The sequence below is a fragment of the Mastacembelus armatus genome, chromosome 8 (genome assembly GCF_900324485.2).
Source record: "Mastacembelus armatus chromosome 8, fMasArm1.2, whole genome shotgun sequence".
NCBI classification, from domain to species: domain Eukaryota; kingdom Metazoa; phylum Chordata; class Actinopteri; order Synbranchiformes; family Mastacembelidae; genus Mastacembelus; species Mastacembelus armatus.
In genome coordinates this window covers 775228-803186 of record NC_046640.1, presented here as the reverse complement: position 1 = coordinate 803186, position 27959 = coordinate 775228, and the positions used below count along the sequence as shown (strand labels likewise).

The 27959-nt window shown below is 40.2% G+C and overlaps 1 protein-coding gene across 1 annotated transcript in view; it reads right to left on the bottom strand.

The window, feature by feature from the left end:
• Window positions 1-27959, bottom strand: part of LOC113140492 (uncharacterized) — a 54865-nt gene that overhangs the window by 1922 nt on the left and 24984 nt on the right. The window contains exons 2-5 of the mRNA XM_026324318.1: window positions 2829-2910; window positions 1584-1969; window positions 1131-1302; window positions 864-958 (exon numbers count right to left, since the gene is read on the bottom strand). Coding sequence (XP_026180103.1) covers window positions 864-958; window positions 1131-1302; window positions 1584-1969; window positions 2829-2910 — 735 coding nt within the window. The remainder of the gene's footprint in view (window positions 1-863; window positions 959-1130; window positions 1303-1583; window positions 1970-2828; window positions 2911-27959) is intronic.

The following is a 27959-nucleotide window of genomic DNA, read 5'->3' as shown; positions in this document are numbered from 1 at the left end:
ATGTTAGATTATAACACCTGAACACCTGAGGTCTGCTCAAACTATCAGCTCATTCAAATCAGGACTGAAAACACTTTACTGCTGCCTTCAAATAATTGTTCATCCTTGTTTTCTTAATGTGCTTTTATGTCTTATTTTAATTTACTTTGACTTAAATTTATTTTATGTTAAATGTCTTTGATTTTAGATGCTCTTTTCAATGCTTTTAATGTCATTATATGCCTTGTAAAGCACTTTGAATTGCGTAGTGTATGAATACAAATAAATTTGCCTTGCCTATAGATTCTGTGATTGGATGTTAGGTTTGCGGTTTACCTGATAGAGGGGAGGGAGAGAAGTAGAGAGCAAGATTGAGTCAGCAGAAAGACCACTGGGCTTAAAGCCCTGTATAAATGTCACATTACGCATGGGGGCTATGAACACCTAGAAGTCCGATACTTCAATCGCCCCCGACTTTTAGGCAAAAAATGAGAATACCCAGTAAAAGAAAACCATTTAACATATCGGCCTGCATCATATATCGATAACTGGCTGCCCTGATTTCTAAAAATCAGCATCAAGCATAGAAAGAGCCATATCAGTGGACCTCTATATGTCCACTGCTGAAACCTTGATCAATTCATCCTGTCATTTTCAAACCAGACTACTCCAACAGCACCTTCTATTGTGCAAAACACTTCCATAAACTGTAGTATGTCCAGAACCCTGTGCCCACACACACACATTCATACGCCGACAACCACATCATCTCCTTAACTACAAAACACCCCATCCACTTCTCCCATCACCCTGTTTATATAAATAATATTCTACAGGGAGACTTGACCCCAGTGCAAACTCTGGACTTGTATAAACAGACCCACCACTTCATGAGGAACATCAGCTCTCCACTGGAGTCTGTTGCTCCAATAATCCTCTCTGGCTGCAGACCTCTGCCAAAACCTCTCGCCTTCTCACCCTGGAGACAGAAGTATATGAACAATAAAATACACAACCAAGAAAGAAAAATACAAAATGGTATGAGGTTGTATTGCTGATAACTAAAGCACCTGTGTGGAGAACTTGTATATAATTACATTTTGTGGTCTGATCTAATATTTAGTCTAAAGTAAGCGCTCTTATTTGCTCACCTCCTCCTTTTTCCTTTTGGTGCCACGCTCTTCTGAATCACCTGAGGCCTCGCTGGGAGCTTTCCTCTTGCTCTCCTTCTTTTTCTCCTCTTTCTCTTTCTGTTTCTGCATATACTCTGCGATAAGATCGGGACAGTCGAGGTTCTCCTCCGGCTCCCACGTATTATCCTCACTAAAAGTAGGGTGCAGGAGGGCATACATGAAAGGTAGAGGTTTAAGCTCAAACCAAGTCAGTCCATGTTCAAACAAATTCTTACTTTTAAAACCTTTTTTATTGATTTCAAACGCCCCAAAAATTAATGCTGAAATTCTTAATTTATAGTTTTGATATTATTAGCAATGCTAGTAAACTTCTTTCGTACACCAAAAACTCTGGGTAAACGACACCAAGAAGGTCTGGGATTAAACGTTAATGACTCAAAGTAGGTGTCGCCTCAATGGAGTTAAACTCACTCTGAGAACCCCTTCCATTTCAGCAGAAACTCCACTTTTCCCTTTACCACTCGGCGGTCCAAAACCTTTTCCACCACATACTCCTCTTCCTCCTCCTCCTCCGTTGTTGCTGTTGCTGCTGTTGCTGTTGCTGCTGCTGTTGCTGCTGCTGCTGTTGTTATTGTTGTTGTTGTTGTTGTTGTTGCTGCTGCTGCTGCTGCTGCTGCTGCTGTTGTTGTTGTTCCTGCCACTGTCGCCCCTGCTGGGGCTGCTGCTGCTCCAGCCTTCTCCTCCTCCTCAGCCTTCTTCCCCTTCTTTCCTGCAACGGTCGCCAGCTTGACTGCTGTGGGTGACTCTGGTGGACACAAGTGGAATATCCAGTTGATTTTAGCGAGGGGCAGCGTTGCCTTTGTAGAGTAAACGGGAGACAGTAACAAGGGAGCTCTTAGGAGAAAAGTCTGGGTAAAGTCTGATTTTAGTGTTAAATTCTATTAAACAAACTTCTTTATTAATGTAACAAACTTTAAGCTCTGCTTAAATATAATAAAAATCTGTTTATTTTATTTCTTAATTACATGTATTAGAAAACGCTTGTGATAGAATTAATATTTTGACAAAAAAATTTTGGTTCATTGGTAAAAAGTCTGATTAATTGAAAACATAATTGAGGGATTATAAATCAATTTATAATAGAGGTTTGGTGCAGCCCAGGTTGTGCAATTTGAACTATGAACATGGAAAACAACATTTTATTATTAGGCTGTTACCTTGGTATTTTTATAGTAACCAATCCAAATACGTGTGCACACCAACCGTTGACTTGCACTGAACACAACATGTCTACACTGCAAACACAGCCCGGGTCATTGTGAAGAGACAAAGCGATGCTGCTGATGAAGCTCATCTCATAAAACGCACAGGTGTGGGTTAGAAAATCTGGCTTCAGTCCATCCAGTGTTTCAGCTGTCCAACAAAAAACATCAGTGCCGAGCCGAACCGAGCACTGACGACCAAACCAGACCAACCTGAGTCCCCTTACTAAACACTGGACTGACTACAGCCACACGGACCAGGCCGAAGCCGTAACGTTTCAAGTGTGTACAAGTTAAATAGCAAATCCTGAATGAACCTTAAAGCCTGAATTTACAGCAACTGCTGTGTCCAGGTCTGCTCGCCTATTGACTCCAACCAGCCATGTCGGACCCTGAGCTGAGCCCCGACCACACCGCTACGGAGACCCCTGCTCTAACGGGAAGATGACCGTACCTGGGGAGGGAGCATGCCTCGACACAGGACACTGTCTGAGAAGCGTCCAGACCAGTTCTCCTGAGCGGACCAGCCCAGTGCGCTGCACGAACGGTCAAAGGCGCCAAACGGAGCCTGTAATTAGCTACCGGTTAGCGTAGCTGTGCCTGCTGTGGCTCTTGTGGACTCTAATTCACGAAACCCTCAGGACCGGAGAGGAGGCAGTCGGCCTGCCCCTACAACATGGCTGGCGTGCTCCCTCAGCAGCTAGCTGGCTAAAACGAGCCTTACCTCACGGAGAACGCTGGTGTGGAAATGCAGTAGGCCTGGATCAAAGCCCTCGGATTTGACCTTCTATTAAAGAAACAGTACGGTCCGACTCGATACGGCGCAAAACCACCCAGGAGTAATGGCGTGCTGTGGGCGACTTTTCAATGGTGCTGCCGAATCACACAATGGCCTCAACGGCGCTAACAAATAGCGCCAATCCCGTTCTGCCCGCCAACAGCACCGCCGGATGTGACGTATACGAATAGCATGTGAGGCAAGATATTGTGGGAGGTGTAGTTCGATCTACTTCTTCTTGTCCTTCTTTTGGATTTCCGGTAGGAGATGTAATGCTGCCTCCCACAGACAAAGATTCTTCTTCCATCATCATCATCTTCGTCTTCTTGTTCTTATGCCTTCCTCTTCCGCACTAATCACAGCGACCCGTGACGTGATGAACATTACCTAATGGATTATTAACTGTGGGGAAAACAAAACGTCAGTTGGAGATCTCAACTTCTGAACATATAACTAACGCTAAGTATTATTAGAAGAAAGGATGTGACCTCTCCTGTAGCAAATCATATTTTAGATTACTGTCATACGGTGGCCATTCTTCGGCACCGATAAAGGAGGTAGGAGGTGGAACCTTCTGCTTTTGACACGAGAAGCGTATTGGATACATACATTGAATACTGTGTCACCAAATGGACTAAATGTAATGTTTTCTCATTGACTAAGTGTCTCGGGGGTTTTTACTCTTAAGTTTGGTTCAGATTTGTTTCAACCACAAGAGGGCGCTATGATAAGTAAATCAGCAGAGATGTTCTATGCAGGTGACACTAATTAGTGTTTGATTGTTAACGTATGCCACTATCTAATAGGATGCCTTGTATATTGTGTGAGATCATTTATATAGTGTTTTTCATGTGCTGTTTTTGTTGTCTGTAACTGAGAGCTCACATCAACAGCTATATCTCGATTTCAGAGTGGGGGTAAAAGGTCAGGTTCCTTCTCGAACAATTTACAACATCTTCCTATTCTCAAACTCCTTGAACATGGTGCTGCCTTTTTACATGCTTTTGGAATAAAGAAGAAAGACATAAGTCTGTGTGTGGTTTTCTCCTTCCTGAATTTGTTCAGTTCCTGAATGACCAGCACCAGTGTATGTATTATGTATTGTGGGGTTGAGATGCTTCTTATTTAATACTTTCCTGTAAATTCCCAAATAAACCCCCCAAAGACGTTTTACCATGCCACACTGTTTAAGACCACTTAACATCTCACTGGGGATTCCTGTATTCCACAGGCAAAGCTAGAATGGGCCTTTTCTAAAACTGCACTGTGGGAGGAAACTGGAGAAAACCCACACAAGCCTAGGGAGAACATGCAAACTCCACACAGAAAGGCCCCTGCTGGGTTTCAAACCAGGGACCTTCTTGCTGTGAGGAAACAGTGCTGACCACTGAGCCATCAGGCTCAAAAAATTTGCTATAAAATAAGTGAGACCAGACATACAATATTACACCTTCAATCAGACAACAGTAAAAGTGCTCACTTGGGAGTTGAGAGGAGTGGACTAAAAGTGAAATATTTAGAAGCACAGAAAGTCACCAACACCTTAAATGTGGGCATAGTGAAAGACCCTGGATGTATTAGGGAGAACTAAATATCACACTATTTGTTATCACTTTATTATTGAGATATGTTTAATGTGCACATAATGAAGAATCATATGATAAACTTTCACTTTTTTACTCGTGTGTATAGTGTGGGTACTGGGACAGATTTTGCACATAAAGTGTGTTTTCCCTCCCTTTATTTATGTAACACTGCCATCTGCTGTTGAGTTCTAACTGGCTTATGAAACCAGGTACGCAAATACAGTGTTTTGGAAGGAGAGATCAATTTCTAACACACACATTGCACTGCATTATTATTGATGCATAGAGACCATCTTTTGATGCACAAGAGAAATACTTTGGTGTTAAATGTGTCAAACCACCAAGAACGATGCATTTGTTCTCTACTCTTAAATGACTTCAGAGAGCTGCAGAGGCCTCTGTGGTCAGTTAGGACAGAGCAGCAGGCACAGCACCTATACACATTTCATCTTTGTAAATGTGTGATATTGATAAAAGACGCAAAATGCTTACTGGATTTTATGCAAATACAATAAAATGTTAGTGTAATCCTTCCTAATGTTCACATCAACAGCTATATCAATTATTAAAAAAACTATAATTCATAGGTGTGACATGCAAAGATTTCAGTAGATTTCTAAGACAATGACATCAAAATAACTGTAATTCTTTCCACACACCAGTCAATTTTATGCAATGATTTGATTTTTAGCTGCCCCCCTAAGCTCTCAGTTACAGAAAAACACCTTTAATTAAGGGACAGACAAACATTTTATCTCCACAGATGTTCTCCCTGAAAATGGAAACTATATCCTTCACTAAGGGCATTGTGGGCACACATAACTGTAGTCCATACTTTACAACACTGAAACCAGGAATGGAGAAACAAACCTAACAGCTGTTAAAGGCTAACTTCTAGCTTTATTCAAAACCTCTAAGTGTAATTCTTTGACTGTTTTCCACAGGTTACAGTTTTTTATGCATATCACTCAAGATCTCACTGATATAAGTTTGCTAATATTTTGGACATGCACATATCTCAAAGGAGATACGTGCATACATGTTTATAATATATAATTCTGTCATATTATAAATTTATGCACACAATTTTCCTGCATGTCACTTCCTGAGGTCTCTTCTATTTTTGTGGAGTTTGGGGAGGTAGATATAACTTGAACTAAAGCAAAAGATGTGCACAAATTTAGTTGCCTCTTCTTTTTCTTACTTTATTCCAGCACTTTAGTGACATTGACAGGTAGTTTTCATATCATGATATGAGGCTGCAATGCTGCTATGAACCACCAGATGGAGCTTGGGAACCGTTTTGTCCTTGATAATGGAAATATGACCCTGGAACAGCATTATTCACACCGAAGGTAGGAGATGTAATGCTGCCTCCCACAGACAAAGATTCTTCTTTGTCTATGTTTGACACCACCATTGTCACCTCTATCAGCTACAATACTCCTAACACCATCACCACTATAGTAGTAATATTTCCACCACTACTATTGCTGTTTAATGACTCCCCTTGCCTATAAACATCTGTCGTTGTTTGACTGCTGACTTGTGAGGAACATGCTAGAGGCACGCTATGCAGATGTGGAGGTGTGTGGGAAGCTCTGCTTTGAGGTAATCAAGTCAGTGACAATGCTGAACACTAAATAATGTCTAACAGTGAACAGCACAGACAGCTGTCATGTGACAGCACTAGAGGAGCAGCAGGGGATTTTAAAATGCTAAAAAACCTGAATCAAACGGTAACACAAATGCATCTTCAAGCCGTGTGGAAAGGGATGGGTATCTTTTGGAAACACAGTATAGCTGTGAAAAATATGATGAGTACTTGCCTCAAGAGTAAAGCATGTGGATTTATTTTCACCGCGACCCTCAGTGGAATATCAAATGACTCTATCCTGACATAAAGGGGAGTTAAAGCACAGTCTTTAGGAAATGTGATGCATTATGTACACCACCTGCTAAACAATGTGCTGTCACTATAAATAAAATAGAAATATGAATTGTTCCTATCTATGCACACACACACACTTTTGTAAAATATAACTGCTGTAATGGTTGACTGACCCTTTTGACAATTATGTTCATTATTATCATTTAATTTGATTTTAAGAACTTTAACACCATCAGTTTTACAGAATTGGGCATTTGTGGAATTTTTCAGGTATCCATTAAAACAAAGCGTGTTTATATTGTATTTCTATTGAAGAAGAAGGAGACTGGCATGTGTCCTACATAAAAACATTCTCGGTGAACAACATGTAAAGTCTACAGGCCTGCTGACCATGCGCTCATTGTATTTCAACACACACAGATGCCTGGAGCTGCAAACAGTAGTTAAGTGTGTGTCTGACTACAATTCAGTGTAGATATTAGCCTACACGAAAAGCCGTTCTTTGTTGTGATGATTAAGTCAATAATAAAATAAAATGTGGTTGTTCTGTGGGTAGCTGCCGAAGTCCAAGCAGAGACCAGCTGGCATGAAATGTTTGTGGTTAGGACGAGTGAACAATACCGGAGCAAACAGCCTTCACCTTCCAGTCTGTGTGATAGGAGCGAACTGGCATTGATTCCAGCAATACACCGACAGCATTATGTGTTTTTTTTTTTTTTTTTTAATTTATTTATTTAGGTCAGTAAATGTGTGAAGGGGGAATCTTTAATTGTCTCACAGGTCAGTCGGAAAATCTCTGTACACAGGCCAGTTAGCCACATGGAGGTAAATGTGTTTGAAAACTGACTGATAAACAACTAAACTAAACTCCAGGTCCCCTCCTTTTTAAATTAAAATGGCTAAATTATTGACGGCAAAGATACTTTCAGTGTAAACGTATTCAATACGCTGCTCGCAAACGTAATCAAAGCCAAATTAGGTTTCATGGCAAAATCTAAATGAAAGTGCAGTTTAGCCGTATAGGAACGTCATTTTTCGGTTCGATACAAATTCCTATGCAGCAGGGATTTTGGTCAAATTTTACATAAACGTAAACGTCTGTAGATGAATGTGCACAGGTCTGGACTAAATGTTCTCTGCCATACCTACAAACACTAAGGTGCTCTGTACAGGACATAAACCTCACGGTGTTGCAGAACATCCAGCATCAGCACCACGCTGGGAAATACTCCGTCCCAAGTAAAAGGCGTGATCCACTGAAAGGTATTCTTCGGTAAAATTAACGATTGTTCAAGCAGGTCTATCGGTGTCAAAGAATTTAAAGAGAAACTTAATTAAAAGCAAAGATATGCGAAACATATTTAAACATTGTCAATATTAAACGATGAATCTTCTGCTGATGCATTTATGAGTAGGCGCTTTTACAGAAGCCTATTGACTGAAAAACCAGATAGAAACGAAAGGCCAAATCTTCAGCCGTACATGGCCTCAACGAAAATGTTGTGTGGAAACACTGTGAGGAGAAGTGGCATGTGAGGCTTTAAGCTGTAGGGTTTCACATGCTTGACGCAACACTCTCCAGAGATGTGAATGAAACGTAATGTGCCTTCATAAAAACAACAACAATAGTAATAAGAATATATATATATATGAAAAAAAAAAAATTCTCACCCCTATGGGTGGTGAGTGTGTGTCTTCCTCAATCTCGGGTCCTCTACCAGAGGCCTGGGAGTTTGAGGGTTCTTTGCAGTATCTTAGCTGTCCTATCCTAGCACTGTGCTCTTCTGGACTGAGATCTCTGATGTTGTTCCTGGAATCTGTTGGAGCCACTCTCCCAGTTTGGGGGTCACAGCCCCAAGAAATTTATATATATATATATATATATATATATATATATATATATATATATAGAAGTCCCTCGTTTGAAGTTTGACTTAGTTACAGGACTGAAACAGGAATGAGTCTGAAGAGGCCGAAGAACAGGGGGATTGCACCCACTCTCACACACACACACACACACACACACACACACACACACACACACACACACACAGTGGAATATTAGTGCTTGAACCTTGACCCTGCAGCTGTAAGCAGAAAGCTTACTGGGGGAGTAGGGTTGCTTGTGGTGTCGATGGCGTGAACATGAGTTAGATTTTGTGCATGTGTTCCTGGGGAAGATCAGGTGACCAGACTTAAAAATTAAATTAAGTGGTCTGCAGCTCAACATTTTATTCACTTTCTTGATATTTAAATTTTCTTAACTTTTTTTCGTTCCTTTTTAAAAATATGGACAGGGGTAGGTTTATGTCTGGACAGGCAACACTTTTAAAGAAGGTGTATGCTACAGGTTTAATTCTCATAGTGGATTCTTTGCTTGAGGTGTTCATGGCCTTTTTGTTATGCCTGAGTCTGAAGAGTGTTCATTCAGCTCAAAGCCTACAAAATCTGTGTGAGTGGTGTGCACATTGACAGCTAGTGTGAACCTTTGTGAATGGTGAGTACAGGCAACAGTTGTTGTGTAATAACTGTGCTGGCTGTGCTTGTGAGAGAGGAAGAGAGCGCTTCATCAGCTGCAGGGAAGTGCCTCCTTTTTCCTCTCACCCTCACAATGACCTGACAGTGGATGAAGAGAGCACTAAGGGCAGAGGAGGAAAGGGAGCGATAGGGACAGTCTGACAAGACAGGGCAAACACACAGAGGCAGCTACTGTTTGTTGTTTGCCACTTTCCAGTCTAGTGAAGACACTGCATCTAGAAGGTTGAAGATAGAGTGACGGAGCTAAGGGGCGTGCCAGCCCTTCACAGGTTACCATGACAACACACATGATGTCATGTGTTTTTAGCCTTGGGAAGAGGAGGTTGTGTGCATGTGTGTGTCCAAGCTCATACTGCACACATCTGAAGCTTTAAGGCAAATGTCACATTTAAATGTCAGGAAACATTTTCAGATGTTTTTTTCTTTTCTACTCCTTCTTTTTTCATCTTATTATTTTTGTTTTTTGCCTATGTGCCTACCTTCTATTTGCTTTGTTTTCTCCGTTTGTTTTCTTTACCGAAGCATTGAGAGAAAACCAGAATTGTGTGTGAGCTGCTGTTTGGCCCATTTCAGACAGCAGGTGGTGCAGTTTTATCCTTTCTGTAAGAGGTCGGGGAAACAGCAAACACTACACGTAGACGTTGGCACATTTCTTAGCTGCTGTTGGCATCAAGATGAATAATAAATCGTTTTTGCAGAATTTTCCCAATTATTTATATAGTCTAATGCAATGCATTCAAACAGTCTACTAACATATAAAAAAGCTCTCCGTAAAGCCAGAACTGCATACTATTCATCACTAATAGAGGAAAATAAGAACAATCCCAGGTTTCTTTTCAGCACTGTAGCCAGGCTGACAAAAAGTCACAGCTCCGTTGAGCCCAGTGTTCCCTTAGCTCTCAGCAGTGATGAATTTATGAGTTTCTTTACAAATAAAATCACAACTATTAGAGATAAAATTCAGCAGATGCTTCCTATACCTGCAATAAATGAATCTTTTACTACAGTAGCTCTTGAATCATCTGTAGGACCTCAGTTATGTTTAGACTGCTTCTCTCCTATAGATCTCTCTGAATTTACATCAGTAGTTGCTTCATCGAAATCATCAACGTGTCTCTTGGACCCCATCCCGACTAGACTGCTTAAAGGCACCCTGCCATTAATGAACTCATCTTTATTGGACTTGGTAAATTTATCTCTAGTATCAGGCTACGTACCACAGGCCTTTAAGACTGCAGTAATCAAACCTTTACTCAAAAAGCCTAGTCTTGATCCAGGTGTCTTGGCTAATTATAGACCAATATCCAACCTGCCATTTATTTCTAAAATCCTAGAAAAAGCTGTTGCTAAGCAGCTATCAGACCACTTACACAGGAATGAACTATTTGAAGATTTCCAATCAGGATTTAGAGCACATCATAGTACAGAAACAGCACTGTTGAAAGTTACCAACGATCTTCTCTTAGCCTCAGATAATGGACTTGTTTCGATACTTGTCCTCCTAGACCTTAGTGCAGCATTCGACACCATTGACCACAACATCTTATTACAGAGACTGGAGCATGTGATTGGTATCAGAGGAACAGCGTTAAAGTGGTTCCAATCCTATTTATCGGACCGATTCCAGTTTGTTCATGTCCATGATGAACCTTCCACACGAACAAAAGTTAGTTATGGAGTTCCACAAGGTTCTGTGCTAGGACCGATTCTGTTCACCCTGTACATGCTTCCTTTAGGATATATCATTAGGAAGCACTCTATTAATTACCACTGCTATGCGGATGACACTCAGTTATATCTATCTATTAAACCTGTTAACACAAACCAGTTAACCAGACTTCAAGCCTGTCTAACTGACATAAAGGCTTGGATGACCAGTAACTTTTTACTTTTAAACTCGGAGAAAACAGAAGTCATTATATTTGGGCCTAAAAATCTCAGAAATAACTTTTCTAAAATTATAGCTACTCTAGATGGCATAGCCCTGGCCTCCAGCACTACTGTAAAAAACCTTGGAGTTATTTTTGACCAGGACATGTCCTTTAACTCACACATAAAACAAATTTCTAGAACTGCATTCTTTCACCTGTGCAACATTTCCAAAATTAGGAACATCCTGTCTCAAAATGATGCAGAAAAACTAGTCCATGCGTTTGTTTCCTCAAGGCTAGATTACTGTAACTCATTACTATCTGGATGTCCCAATATCTTAATAAAAAGCCTCCAATTAATCCAGAATGCCGCAGCCAGAGTCCTGACAGGAACTAGCAAGAGAGATCATATTTCTCCTATATTGGCTTCTCTTCATTGGCTCCCTGTAAAATATAGAATAGAATTTAAAATCCTTCTTCTCACATACAAATCCCTTCATAATCAAGCTCCTTCATACCTTAAAGACCTCATAGTACCATATTATCCCAATAGACCACTTCGCTCTCAGAGTGCAGGCCTACTTGTGGTTCCCAGAGTTCTCAAAAGCAGAATGGGAGGCAGAGCCTTTAGCTATCAAGCTCCTCTCCTGTGGAACCAGCTCTCAGCCTGGGTTCAGGAGGCAGACACTCTCTGTACTTTTAAGGCTAGACTTAAAACCTTCCTCTTTGACAAAGCATATAGTTAGGGCTGGCTTCAGGCAACCCTGAACCATCCCTTAGTTAGTTATGCTGCTATAGGCCTAGACTGCCCGAGGACCATTGGTGCACTGAGCTCCCCCTACCCTACCCCCCCCCCCCCCCCTTCTCTCCCACCTCATGTATATTCCACCATTGAATGTTACTAACCTTGTGCTCTCTCTCTCCCCTAGTTTGTGCTCTCTCCCTCCCTCTCTCTCTCTCTCTCTCTGTACCTTCTGCAGGTGTCCCTGGTCCTGGAGCTGTTTATCGCTGATGTGCAGTTACTGGCCCCACCAACTTGCAGTGTCTATTTGTTGTTTATTGTTGCTGTTCTTTTCTCTCTGCTCTATCCACTCACCCCAACCGGTCGAGGCAGATGGCCGCCCAAACTGAGCCCGGTTCTGCTGGAGGTTTTTTTCTTCCGTTAAAGGGAGTTTTTTCCTCTCCACTGTCGCCAAGTGCTTGCTCATAAGGGAATTGTTGGGTTTTTAGTTTTAGTTTTTGTAAAGTGCCTTGAGATGATTTGTATTGTGATTTGGCGCTATACAAATAAAATTGAATTGAATTGAATTGAATTCATTTAGAAGTTTATATTAACAATTATGTAACCCCAGATTTGTGTATACCGAAGTGATTTCGGTATTAATGGGAGATATGACACATTTGTTTGCATGTTCTCGTTGTGTCTGTGTTGTTTTCTCCAGGTACTCCAGCTTCCTCCCACAGTCCAAAGACATGCAGTTGGGATTAGGTTAATTGGTGACTCTAAATTGCCCATAGGAATGAATGTGAGTCTTTGTATGTATGTGTCAGCCCTTTGATAGACTGGTGACCTGTCCGGGGTGGACCCTGCTTCTTGGCCCATGTCAGCTGGGATTGGCTCCAGCCACTGGCACGGATAATGGATGGATGGATGGATAGTTCTTTATCTATGTAGCCTGTCTCTTGTGTTGCTGTCACAAATACATTTTTTTTTCAGGAAATCAATATTATCCTGTCTTATCTCTCTTTCATACTTAAAGTTGGTATGTGAATTTTCCTGGTTTCATCTGATTTCTTGCCTTGTAACTTGTTCTTTTCTCTTTTCCTTTGTTCCTACTTGTGTCCTGTTACCTTTCTTCCTGCTTTTGTTGTTTGTCTCTTCCTTCTTTTGTCTGTGCTTAACATAGATGAGATGCTGATGTGAAACAACTGGATGTGTATATATGTGTATGTGTATTATTTTTAACCACAATGTGTGCAGTTTTGTAACTTAATATGTTTCTGTTTCTTGTGTCTCCTACTCATTGTATTCTTTCTTTGTAGTATTCCCATGTTTGAATCTCTTCGTCCAGGTTCACTCATCTGTTTGAGCCAGAGCAACCAGAAGGTGTTCACTTGCTGTATGTGCACACACAGCGGCTGAGTTCCTTCCCCCAGGGTGTGTATGTGTTTGTCTGTATGTGGCAGAGTATAAGAAGACAGTCGTTGCCCTGCTGTTGAACTCACTACATTTCTGCCCTTCTCTTCCATCTGTCACTCATGTCTGATGTATCCAGCGCAGTGATCACAGCACTAAAACCTTTTCCTGCATGTCTTCATTTCCAAAACATCCAAATAAACCAATGGAAATTATGAGATACATGTTAAGGTAAGGCCTGTGGTGGGTATCTGTCTATTTTTTATGTGAAGCTGTCCTCATACATTTGAAAAAAATCTACCACTGTAGCAGAGTTATAAAAAGCACAAACAAGCACATTTAACTGTGGTTGGACCCTCTCCACATGCACTGCTCCGCAGAGATGGTGATCAGCTTGTCGTTTTGCACCTGTCCTGGTTGACACTGCCAGTAAAGCATTTTCACAGCAGCTCACACTTTGTGTGCATTTTGCCATCACCATAAACTGAGTGTGTGAAAGAATATCCACTCTTTTAATCCCTGCATTATGAGCTATTGCTGAAGTATTGTACACAAATAGTCTTCAGCTGGAGAGGGGCACATGTATAATAAGACGTTATTGACTCTCTGATGCTGTTCTTAGACAGTAATTTGAGCTAAATGCTAACTTCAGCATAATATGCTAACTGTGCTAATATGCTCACAGTGCTATATAGTATTTTCTGGCCACTTGGGAACAGCAAAGCAACCTGTAACCCCAACACTGATGTATTATCAGCATATCAACTTGAAATGGCTAACATGTTAGCAAACAACTGCTTATTTATATATTCAGCAAATAAAGAACAACACTACCATTTCTTTGATCAGTGTAGTCAACACAAAGTGATATAGTATTTAGGTAGATTCTTTCTTATATGTCTGAGGTGCCTCACCAGTAAAATGTTAGACAGTATATTTACATACAGAACCACAGTCATTAAAAAAACGGGTCCATTCTGACAATGAAAGCAATCTGGAAGACTGACTTGATGCTTTGAACATTGTGGGAAGAAAATATTCACATCTAAGGCTGTTGAATGTCAGTAATCAGGCATTGCTATTGATAGGAAAAAGAAATTGGGAAAAAATCGAAAAAGCAGGCCACTAATGACAGCCAGCTATGGTTAGCTGGTACTCTATGGCTTTCACTCAGCAGACGGCCTGGCAGAAAACATCCATTGTATAAAACCAATTCAACTTGGAGTGTAGTGGTAGTGGTGAGCAGATATAAAGCAGATATAAAGACAAAAGAAACTCTTTCTCTTCTCTGACCTGGATTTGCACCCAAACTGAACCTTTGTTGACCCGCCAAACAGGATACAATGGAAGTCAGTAAGCCATCATATGTTTTTGAGGAAAAAGATGGCTGCCACATTTACTGTTTGAGTCAATCCATAAACCTTCAAGTTGTGAACTTGTGACATGCAACACAACCATACCTCCTAAAATACTATATACTTGTCACTTTATTTTCAGCTGTATTGTAAGCACAATTGCTTATTTGCAAGGGAAACGTTATGTGTCATGTTCTTATGCTGTACGTAATATACAGGCATTTATTTTGGCAAATCAAGGCCTGTATCAGTGAAAATCACCACTGATACATAGTTTGACAGTTTACGGAAACCTGGATGCTCAAATGATGCTGTAATATGTCATCAGTGAGTCGTTTATTTATTCTGTGAAGGTTTACAGTATTTATAGAGTACACATATTGGAGAATTAACCAATCCTATATGTCTTTGCAGCTTATACAGTATGTTCTAACCAGACATTAGTCATGCACCAAGACAATCCTAAAACCTCAAAATCTATAAATGTAATTATATTAGTAATGGTAAACAAGTGCAGACAAGTACATATAGAGTCAGTGCTGAAATGCAGCAGTTTATGCAGTGGATCATAGGCAGGCCTTTTCAAACCTTTGGCAACAAACCCAGTTAGCTCTTCACAGCTTCTGTCCACTTGTGTTTGTTGCATTTCAAACTGTGTGTTCCTATTTGATATCAAATAATGATTTTATTTTTACTAATAATTCAGTCATTTTTGTTATTTGTTGACATTCCATATACCACTAGCTAAAAGCAGGAAATGATCTTCGGTTTAATGTTTTTGCTTTTTACTGGTGTGAACCATAAGCTCTAGGAATTTAATGTGGCAGTCTTTAATGTTTAAAAACTTTAAAAAAAACATTTTATAAAAACATTTTATAAAACAGAAGAATTATGTCAGATGAGCGTTGGTAAATTAATATAAATGCCCATTTAACAAGTTCTTCACAGCAAACAAAAAGGTGACCTCATGCTGCAGTGGCCTGTGTTTGAACCCCAGACTGCCCTGACAGTGACCCTGCTGCACAGGAAGAAGTGATGATGTTTAGGATGGGGTAAATTTTCTTTGTAAAAAACATTTTTGAACAAGTCCATAAATGAACATTATGCCCAATATCAGTGAAGAGAGAAAATACCAATCTTAAACACGACTTTTGGCTGAATTTCATTTTCAGGCTCTTGGTCTCAGTGTCATTTCAAGCAGAAACTGCGAGTTGTTTTCAGTGGAAAAGCTAAGCTAAGATAAGATAACCTAAGAGCATTAAGCCGCATACTGAAGTATTAAGCAGCTACAGAGCCAGATATATTGCTTAGGAAGACAAAACGCTGCTAACAGGAGAGTGAATATTACAGTTGTGTTTGCTAAGTGGCCAACCTCAGGCCAATGCTAATGTTGCTGATGGATCTAACCAAAAACATTTTATAGTGCAATTTTAAAGGAGTGGAAGAGGAGGCCTTATTAACATATTTTTTATCTATGGAGTTATTATGGTGAATTTGGTAGCCCATGTTATATTACACTGAGCAGACAGTGACATTCATTTGGAGCCATGTTTCTGTTCACCTGATCAATTTGGCTGATAGTTTATGTGCTACAGTCTTTCTCCATTGTGCTCTGGTTTAGCCTTCACCAGTGTTAAATATATCACCATCATCAGGCTCTTTAGCTGCTAAAGGCCCTGCTTTGTCCACCAGCTAGTCCCCTTTTCCAGTCTGCCATTTAGTGCCGATGGCAAGACTGAACATTGTTGGTTCAATAGTGCATCTCTTCTAATCTAATCTAATCTAATCTAATCTAATCTAATCTAATCTAATCTAATCTAATCTAATCTAATCTAATCTAATTGCATAAATGTTGACAATGTGCCAGAAAAAACAAGTTGATGTTTAGAGAGTGTTCAGTTGAAGTTGTATCATCAATTTGTTGGGTTTATTGTGTTTGACAAGGTGTATTAAATACCTGAATCAGCATAGGGACTCTCAGCAGTACCTGCCTTCTGACCCCTCTCTGAACTCACGGTATGTGAGAGAGCCGACCCCAGGCTGAACCCGCTTGGGGCCAGAGGTCAGGGTTGAAGGCCAGGTTGCTGTGGCTAAGCAGAGTTGAAGCATTAAAGGCCAGGTCATTGTCCTGTGGAGGGATGCACATGCACGCAGAGCCTCCTGCTGGACAAACTTGGTCAGTGCTGCTATAATCTCCAGTTCTTTAATTTTGGCTGGAGTTTCCTGAATCTGTTGGTCAAAAAAATGAATGTTGATTTAAAAGTATTTTGTAAATTTTTTAGGTGTTAAATCTAAATCCATCCATCCATCTTCTATACCTGCTTTTTCCTGAAAGCCAGGGTCACGGGGATATGCTGGAGCCTATCCCAGCTCTCTCTCGGGTGAAAGGCGTTAAATCTAAATATTTCATGTAATTAGTAACTGAAAACAATTTTACAAAGTATCCTAAAAGAAAACACTCTGAGTTGATATATAGATTTTCTTAACTTTTTAAGTGGCACTGAGTTGTGCTTAAATTGTAGTTAAATACATCTATTTATTTAATACTATGTGCCATAAAATATGACCATAGACAGATTCAGGACAGAGCTCCTGCATGCAGGCATAATAAAATTGTTAAAAAAACTAAATTAAGTAACTGAAGAATTCAACAGTGCAGTGTCAGGATATTATGTGTGTTGTTTCTGGGGGATAATTTGGGATTGGTAAAAACTAAACATTTTTCATAGTTTTATTTCTACTTAATTTATTTTATATACAAATAGTGTATTCTGTTTCATTACTTTATTATTTAATTTCATCAGTATTTCCTTTAGGCCTCAGTTTTTACAATCCTGGCCGAGGCCCTTAATTTGAAGGGACAGTTTTCATTCTTTATGTCATTGCAGCCATTTGCCAAAATCAAAAAAGTTCATTTTATTTCTCATTAATGTACACTCAGCACCCATTCTTGACAGAAAAAAACAAATGTAGAAATTTTTGTAAATTTATTAAAAAAGAAAAACTGAAATATCACATGGTCATAAGTATACAGACCCAGCCATGAGTCTTCTTGGGAATGATGCAACAAGTTTTTCACGCCTGGATTTGGGGATCCTCTGCCATTCTTCCTTGCAGATCCTCTCCAGTTCTGTCAGGTTGGATAGTGAACGTTGGTGGACAGCCATTTTCAGGTCTCTCCAGAGATGCTCAATTGGGTTTAGGACAGGGCTCTGGCTGGGCCAGTCAAGAACGGTCACAGAGTTGTTCCGAAGCCACTCCTTTGTTATTTTAGCTGTGTGCTTAGGGTCATTGTCCTGTTGAAAGGTGAACCTTCAGCCCAGTCTGAGGTCCTGAGCACTCTGGAAGAGGTTTTCTTCCAGGATATCTCTGTACTTGGCCACATTCATCTTTCCTTCAATTGCAACCAGTCGTCCTGTCCCTGCAGCTGAAAAACACCCCCACAACATGATGCTCCCACCACCATGTTTCACTGTAGGGATTGTATTGGGTAGGTGATGAGCAGTGCCTGGTTTTCTCCACACATACCGCTTAGAATTAACACCAAAAAGTTCAATCTTGGTCTCATCAGACCAGAGAATCTTATTTCTCATAGTCTGGGAGTCCTTCATGTGTTTTTTGGCAAACTCTTTGCGGGCTTTCATGTGTCTTGCACTGAGGAGAGGCTTCCGTCAGGCCACTCTGCCATAAAGCCCCGACTGGTGGAGGGCTGCAGTGATAGTTGACTTTGTGGAACTTTCTCCCATCTCCCTAATGCATTTCTGGAGCTCAGCCACAGTGATCTTTGGGTTCTTCTTTACCTCTCTCACCAAGGCTGAGTGCAAAATATGTAATTGGCCTAAATATTTGTAAATAATTGTATGTTTTCATTAAGACTGTTGTGGCTCATTACAGAATCATAATTTTCAAATGACTTCAAAACTGTGAGAACTATAACTATGAGAACACAATGTGAGTGCTTTAGTGTAAAAATTACACTCACACACTCACAGACCGTCATGGTTATGATGTGTAATAATTAACTTAAGGAAAACTGGAAAGTGTGTGTGCATGTGTGTGTTTGCAGAAATAAGTATGTAAAGTGTTTGTATCCATGTATCCACATACTGTGCAAGACAAGTGTACAATGTGTGTGCGAACATGCAGTATATGTGGAGGTTTAATATTGCATACATATGTGTGTGTGTGTGTGACAATCTAGTTACTGTATTTGGCCAGTCACTTGCGCTGACTGAAGTTTGACCGCTGAGTGACTCTTGCCTCTGTTGCCATGGTAATGTAGTAACCCCAGACTAACCCGTGTACTGCTCACTGTGGCCACTAGCTGACCCCATCCCCATGGCAGGTGTTTGTGTGTGTGTATGTGTATGTGAGGGTGTGTGTGCGTGTGTGTGTATATGTGTATGTGTGTGTGTCTGCGTGTGTGTGTGTATGTGTGTTAACACAGTGAAGGGATAGAGGAGGAGACAGACATGAACAGCTTAAATAGTTAATATCACAAATCACTTTTTCCAGATATCAACCCTTAATTATTTCCATGTGTCTGTTGTTGCCCATATGTCTGATCTGTGAGGTAGAATATATACAAAAATACTATATACCTGCTTTACAAGTTGTACTCTAAGCTGTTCTTAATACAGTGTCATACATTTCCAGTCCTTTCCTTTATTATGCATTCATTACCATGCCTGGACAAACAAATTAATCACCAAGTAAACATATAAATCTACAGGTGACACCACTAGTGAACTGTTTATAATTTATTTCATGCATGGGTTCATTTTACCTCCTTTTATCTGTCCCTGTAGGTTTTAGCAAACAGAAGGTGCATGCATTCAGGACTATTTTCAGAGGTGTATTAATCCCCATGTGGTGCTCTAGTCTTTGTGGTAGCATGATGGTGGGATTGAGTCAAACTAAAGTACAGTGTGTGTGGGTGTGTCCATGGTGTCACCAGGTGCAACAGTGTGGTGTGGCTCACCGTTGTGTTTTTATTAGTTTTTGGACTACTGTGGACCTGTGACACAAAGAATTAAGATATACATCAGCAGGCTTTGTAACAATTATTGTTCAACTATTGTTCAGTTATTTAGTTATTAGATAGACATTGGAATAGGAAATATCACAAGACTTTAAATCCACAAACGCTGATTATTTCACAGGTTATTGGACTATTGGAAAGAGCAATTATCCATGTGAATAAGTGAACTGAGAGAAATATTACAGAGAAATGAGAAGAGAAAAGAGGAAAAGAGAGTGAAAGAGAAGAGGGGGTCAGAGAGAAAGTGAGACAAATGAGGAGGAAGCAGGTCAGTGGTTAGAAAGGAACCTCTTAATGTGTCTGTGTGTGTATGTATGTGTGTGATTGTTGACAATTGGTGTGATCTAAGACCTTTGACCTCTGGACTTGGCACTTTAATAGAGTGTGACTAAATACATGTTGAGACAATATGGACCTTAGACACTCACTGGCCCTGTTGTGTGTGTGTTTGTTATGCCGCTTCTACCAATTCTGTTTCCTAGAAATTACATTTATATACAGCAAATCCATTACGTTTTGTAGGAAACATATTTCCTTGCCAGTTTGCTGCAGTTAACTAATGTGCAGCTAAAAAGCTTGTTTCCTACAATTGTATTTAAATAGAAATGTAATTTCTAGTAGACAGGTTTGCTTGTACAGTGTCTAATGTTCACTGACATATTGTACCCTGAATCAAACAGCAAAATCTTCCGTTCCTGCATCACACAGAAACCAGCAGTGAGGAGGTCAAGTGTCATGTGTCAGCACTTGGTTTTCTGCCACCAGATGGCATCAGGGACTAGCACAGAGGCAGATTGTTCTGTACAATTTGTCTAAACTCTGTTTTTTGTTTTGTTTTGTAGGGATTGTAGGAAGTAGATCCATTGGGAAGCTGCTATTGGCTAACTGTGGCATCCTGGCTTTGTGACCATAAAAAATACAGTTTATTTAAATTAATACAATTAAGTCAAGTTAAATGCACAGCCTTATTTAGGCTTACTCTACTGCATTCATGCGGATGTTTCATGTTTTGTTCAGTGCTGCAAGCTGGTCTCCTTGACGACGGCTACCCTTGGTGGGTGGCGTAAGCAAACATTACCGGCAATTTACGGCATCAGAAGCATGTCTGGCATGTGAGACTATTTTAGGTTTGCAGATTAAGGGAGTCTCACAGCTAGCTGCAACATATGCAATGTAAATAATAAGAACAATATATCAATGATGAATGTATGTAGATTATATTCCTTCTCACCAGCATCTCTTGTTAATCCAAAAGAAGAAGAAAAAAGTCTCAAAAGTCAGTATTTTCTTGTCTTGTCTGCTGTATCAGTGACTGTCACATTACAGGGACAGATAGACACAGTTTGGCAAAGAGAAAATGTGATTTAATGGAAGTTTAGAGGAAGATGAGAAAAAGAAGGATGATGGGAAGGAGAGGAAGATATGGGGAAGGACTGGGAGAGAGAACCATGATGAGAGGAGGAGGAGGGAGGAGGAGATGAAGGAGTAATAATGGTGAGAGAGCGGCATAGAGGGAGAGGGTGGTGTATGTAAAGCAGATGGATGATGCTATTGGACAGTATTTCATGTCCGACTGTGCCGCCTGCCACTGGGCTCACAGCAGGGTGTGTGTGTGTGTGTGTGTTTCCTCATTCACATGGTTGTCTTTGTGTTTCACATGGAAAACAGTGAATGTGTGAGTGCAAGCACGTTATCCTTAGGTTACAAAACCAGGGTGTGTGTGTGTGTATGTGCGTGCCCACTGTGAGATTAATTCAGCCCAATTAATTGGGTTGAGATTGAAAATGAGACGAGGACACAGCTGAGCTCATCCCTCCTTCCTCCATTCTCTCTATCTTTATTTCCTTCTCCTTTCCTTGTTCCTCCTTGCACACATTTTCTCCTGCTCATTTCAATCCATCTCTCTTACACTTTCTGTGTAAGAGAAGATGTTGAACATCGCACACATCTGGAATGCTACACACAGACACACACCCACAGATGGTTGGTGGAATTATAAGCTTTTTTTGCCAGGAAAAAAAAACCCTTCAGAGGATGCCATGCAGAGAGAGATGTAAAGTGAAGAAATGATAACACATGTTCGTGTGAAGTAAAGGGATGAAGTGTTTCAAGTGACCTTTATCAAGAGAGGAGATGGACCATTTTAATCCTGATGTATCAGCTGAGTGTGTGTGACTACGATTTGTGTGTGTGTGTGTGTATGTGTGTGTGTAAGGGGGGGGTTGCTCTCTTTCTCTCTCCCTGCAGGGTGACACACAGAGCGTTGATTGGTCCTTGGTCTGCTGAGCAACTCAATTATTTCTGTTAATAACAGTGAACCTATTAATATACACACATACACAGACACACATATATTTCACACAGTATTTGCCTGAAACACACAAACACACAGATGCATGTATACATACACACACTTTACTTAAGCCTTACAAGCTATCAGTACAGTCCAATCATGGCCCTCTTCTATATTTGCTCATAACACCTACTGGGTGCAGTGCAATCACTGTGCAACACTAAACAAAAATACTACATGTCAAAATTTATGTTCAATCAAAATATTCTGGCAGGGTTTTAAAAAAGCAGAAAACTTCCACATAAGCAAAGCAGTCCCTTTCGTAAAATGCAATTGTTAGCATGCAATTCTCACAGTGAAGAGGTGACTTACTTTTTCATTAGAACTTAGAAAAAAGTTATAATGGCAATTATTATGATGATGATGATTATTATTAGTAGTAATAATAATAATACACATTTTCATCCATCCATTATTTATACCCACTTATTCCTAACCAGGGTCACAGGGATCTGCTGTAGCCTATCCCAGCTCTCTTTGGGTGAAAGGCAGGGGTCCACCCTGGACAGGTCACCAGTCCATCACAGGGCCACATAGAGACAAACAACCACACACACTCACACTCACTCCTATGGGCAATTTAGAGTCACCAATCAACCTGACATACATGTTTTTGAACTGTGGGAGGAAACTGGAGTACCTGGAGAAAACCCACACAAGCACAGAGAGAACATGCAAACTCCACACAGAAAGGTCCCTGCTGGGTTTCAAACCATTTTGCTGGGAGACAACAGTGCTAACCACTAATCCACTGTGCTGCCCCTACAAATTTTCAAATAAAACTAATTGATAAAACTAATAACCATCAAATACATATTTTTCCTAATTAACTCACACATAACCCATGTACCCTAATCCTGTTTTTGATCATTACAAGAGGTTACACAATTACGTTAAGGTTAAGGTTCACTTGGAATTGTTACTGTTTGTCGAAAAAAATGATAAAACAGTAGAGTCAAGATCAGATAACACATACATACTCTTGGTCAACCTGAGGTTGAGCTTCAGCTTTATCACTGTAATATGAATGTTTTTTTTGCTGCATAAATGTTTGTCTGTTTGGTTGGGGTCAGAGGGTCAGACGGAGGGAAAGGGAGGAAGACAGGGGAGGGATCCCCATGGAGGAGGACAGGATGGATGGATGGCTGGATTGCACGCCACAGAGAGGAGGGAGAGAGGAAAAATGGAAGGAGGTTAAGGAACGCTATATGGTGACAAGGAATGAATGGGAGGCTGTGTGTGTGTGTGTGTGTGCAAATGGCAACATCCTTTACAATTTTATGGCTTGAGAACTGGACTGCACCCTATACCTCACCCATTTACACACGTGCACACAGAGCTCAACAGAAAACAGCTAGAAATTAGGAACACTTTTACACAGTACAGGTTTATTATTTAGTTTACTGTATAAAGACCCATGTACACTAAAATTACACTGAAAAAGGGGTAAGCATGCTCAGAAGGTACACTAGCTGGAATAACTCAAAAATACATTTAATATTGTATATAGTATATTTATTCAGAAAGGTAGATGCACTCAATTACATACGCTAATGAAATAGCAGCTAAACAGGTGGCTGTGTCAGAACTTCTCTATGTTAGCCCAAAAGTTTTAATAGGTGTTAATATAGGATAGGTAAGTCGGCTAGCTACCAGGCTTATCTTTAGTGACTTCAGCTGCTTACAGGCATGTAAACATCCAACATGGCCACAGCAGGAGGCATTATGATGTGAAGGACCTTTTCACCCTTTTTTCATGCCATGCTGATGTTGCATGTTAAATTCTCCAACATCAGTTTGACTGATTTTGACTAATCTCAAAATGATAACGTGATACTTTAATGACACCCACAGAAGAAAATTGCTTTTCTTCTGTGAAAAAAGTGAATGAGAGACAGAGGAAAAGAAAGAGAAGAAGGGTCATATATATAGAGAGAAAATATGCAATAGACAGACATGAATGCCAGCTTGCCCTGTGCAGCATGGAGTGACTGGTGTATGTTTATACGATTCTCACAGTGTGAAAAATGTCCCTTGTGTCTGAGCAGGAGGAAAATTATCATCACGGAAACGACCTTCCTGACACCTCAACTCTGACCTCTGCTGTGACCCCTGAGAGAAGTGCCTGTTTCCCAGGGAGACAGTTACAACACAGCAGGACCTAAGAATACTGGCTGACACACACACACACGCACGCACACACAAAGAAAATACCCTAAAATAGCTATGTAAGCACAAGAACACACATGCAGTGCATGCAAAACGTATACTGTACAGTCTATACACAATCAAAACAACACACACACCCTGGGAACTCTTGGTAGAACATATGAGGAATGTTGGACTCATTTCCCTTTGTGTTACTGTGTGTGTGTAAGTCTGTGCCTGGTATTACTTACACTGTGGGGGCCAAAACATAGTGGCAATGAAAAAAGAGGGAGAATGTAGGATACCTGGCTTTGGATGATGGTCAAGCAGAGCCATGCAGGCATGATGAAAAACTTATGATTAAAGGGTTCTGGAGTGCAGCTAGAGATCTAAGTTGTACAGTATTTTTCCTCAGAATCAGAGGTGTAGGTTGTTGTCATTGGCCATTGTAAAATAAAGCTACCCACTTAGTGCTCACCTTAACAAACTTAAATACATAGAGTGAAATATGTCCATCCATTCATTCTGATTATCTTGTTCAAACTCAGGAATATGTTTAGATTGTTTTTGTGAGTGTTGCATGGCTCTACAAATGGCCAGTCAGTTTACCACTTTGGGCCATATTTTAATGCTTACTGGTTGGACTGGAACACAATTTAGCACAGCCATTCGTTGCTCCCTGGTAAGTGATTACTGGCATTCATAGCCCCCACAACTACTGGGTGATTTGCCATAATATTCAAAGTGATATTTGATGATTAAACATCTTTTTCTTCGTTTGTGTTGAATGCACGTAAAAGAGAAAAACATATTACAAAGGATGTGGGAAGAACGCAGTAATTTCTGGGAAACAGATGAGACTTTCTTTTACAGTCCAGTTTCAGCTCACTTACCTATAGTAAATAGTTGTGTTTTACTGAGTATAAATATATCTGAGTTATTACCGACATAATCCAGTTACAACTGAAAGGCACTTGATGGGTAACAATGGAGGTTTTTCTTAGTTACACTGTATTTACCTACTTATTACAGATGGTAGTTATCCATCACATACTGTAAGTTTCCCTTTTTTTACCAAGTAAATTCTTAGTAATTAGGGGACTGTAAAAGGAAGGGTTACCAATTTTAACCTGTTAATCGTCAGCATATAGGCATTGTCAAGTGTGAGCATGTTACCAGTTATCAGTGCTGAAAATGCTGTTGTGTACCGTTGGTGCCCAATCCATGTTCTTCGGGGGGCCACTACCCCTCTGCTGCCCTATTCCTGCCTAGGCCACTGCACCTACACACACACACAAATTACATGAAGTGTCAAACGTCTGATTATGAATATTTCCTTTTTCTCTTCTTTTAACCAGTTCACTGTCTGACTCTTCATACTCTCCTACTTTCTCTAATTTCTTTCTCCTTTTGTTCTCTCTTTCCTTTCTTCACTTCTTCAAAGTGACTTTGCAGGGTGTATGAGTGTGTCCGTGTCTTTATTCTTCTCCTAATGGAGATTCATGACTCTGTCAGTAGGGAGGTGAGAAAAGGAACCCGGGAGACAAAGGAGAGGGAGCACTACCTCCTAGTTGATGTTGTGTGTGTGGTCTTTGTTGGATGGAGAACTATTAATGAGATAACCACTTAATGTGATGTTAACATATTAACTGTATTGATTGATTGTACTGTTCTTTAAATTTGCTGCTCCTTGAGATTTATCTGTATGTATTTATTTTCTGTGTTTTTTCTACCATCTATGCCTTCATTGCAGAGGGAACAGGCAGGTAGTTCAGATTCAAAAACTAAATAGTAAAACGTAAACAAGTAAGAAGCAAAACTAAAAAACATAAAGTTGAGAATGATAGATCAATCTTTACTTTTACAGGCTCAGACTCAAAAATTGATTTGAAAGTGGCACAAAATAAAGCATTGTTAGAAATTATTTTGAGGTATATATAAATCAAATTTCAAAAGTTAAATGTCACTTTCATGGTGGTACCACAGATAAAGTGCCCGAATTGCCAGTGTAGTAGGATTTGTCCTCTGGATCTCTGGTGTTTTTTTTTTTTTACATTCTGTCTATTTTTTGGGTTTGCCTCTGACAGGTCTGCATTCTTAATGTTTGAAAACTAGCTAATCCAAAAGAAGGTGACAGTTGAGACTGTGACAATATTAAAGAGGCAAGAAACAAACATCTGCAGTGACACAGTCACATGCTTTGTTGACACATCTATCACTGCAGTCTTCTCCTTCTGACAGAGGGACAACTTTTACCTTGGTTCCTAACAGTAGTAAGCCATTAAGTCCATCCATCCATCCATCCATTATCTATACCCGCTTATTCCTAACCAGGGTCACAGGAATGTGCTGGAGCCTATCCCAGCTTACAAGTCTATAAAGTACCCATTACAGTTCATGAAGAACTATTTTCAGAGACAAGAATAACCAGCAGTCCTACAGCAGATGGCCTGACCCCCGCATAGCCCTGATCTGGGCAGTATGGAGTCAGTCTGGGATCACATGAAGAGACAGAAACACTGGGACAGCCTGAATCTACAGAAGAACTGCAGCAGCTTCTCCAAGGTGCTGCAAAGTACCAGGAGAAACTATGTGCAGGTCAAACCAGAGAGGACTGCTGCTGGTTTAAGTGTTGCAAATACTGATTAGATTTAGGTTTGGCTGCCCTTACTGCACTTTGTATGAAGTTAGCTGATACATGAAAAACTATTTATGTCATTTATATTAAAGGCATCACCTGTGTGTTTTTAGTTGCACAATACTGTACATGCACTGAATACCTTCAAATGACTGTGTCTAGTATTTCACATGCTGGAATAAGGGTGCACACCACTCTGAACCATATCAATGGCTATGATAAGGAGTGATAATGACACTGACTACCATGACAAATGCAGTTTTTCTCCATCCAAAGGAAGAAGTCCAAGGACAAAGAATTCCTCTGATCATTCATCTACCAACCACAATGAAATATCCACAGATAAACAAGATAGATTTATGTAATGAATTGCTGTGGATGCATATGCTGAAAAAATTTTTGCAAACTTTTTCAACTTCCGCATTTTTGGGCCTATAGAGCGTGAGCACTAGAGCTGCAACTCAGCTGTGGTGTGCACAGACTTCCTTGTCTTCCTCTCACATGTATTACTGAAGTAAAATAGGGAAATGACTATTCTTTACTTTCTAAATTAGACCAAACTAGTCAAAATCTGATAATAAAAAGAGTCATTTCAGTAGCTTTGAGGTGCTCAAAAAAGTACAGTATATCCCTCCTTTTCAGCCACTCCTTCTCCAATGATTACATGTAGATAAACTACTTTTTGGGCCGGTGTGGGTTATTTGAAAAATGTAAATTTTGCAAAACCTTTATGTGACCACTATACCAGTGGCAATACAATTCAGTTCAGTTTTATTAGTATAGCACCAAATCACAATAAAAATCATCTAAAGGCACTTTACATACAAACCCAACAAATCCCTTATGAGCAGCACTTGGTGACAGTGGAGAGGAAAAACTCCCTTTAACAGAAGAAGAAACCTCCAGCAGAACCAGGCTCATTTTGGGAGGCCATCTGCCTCGATCGTTTGGGGTGAGTGGATAGAGGACACTTCACAACCCAGCTCAGGCTTTATTTTTAGTGCTAATTACCCAGTGTTAGCATGTTAGCCTGTAAAAATAAGATGGTTTTACATTATACTTGCTAATTGACATTAGCATTTAATGCAGCCTTACAGTGCTGCTTGCAAGTTTGTTCTTATTCTTGTTCTTTTTTTAGTACTGTAAGAAAGACAAAACAGAAATGGAGGCTATTGGCCGCTCAGATCTAGTACAAGTGATTGGATGGTGGGGTGCAGATGAAGTGAGGGGAGGAAAGGAGGAGGAAGTG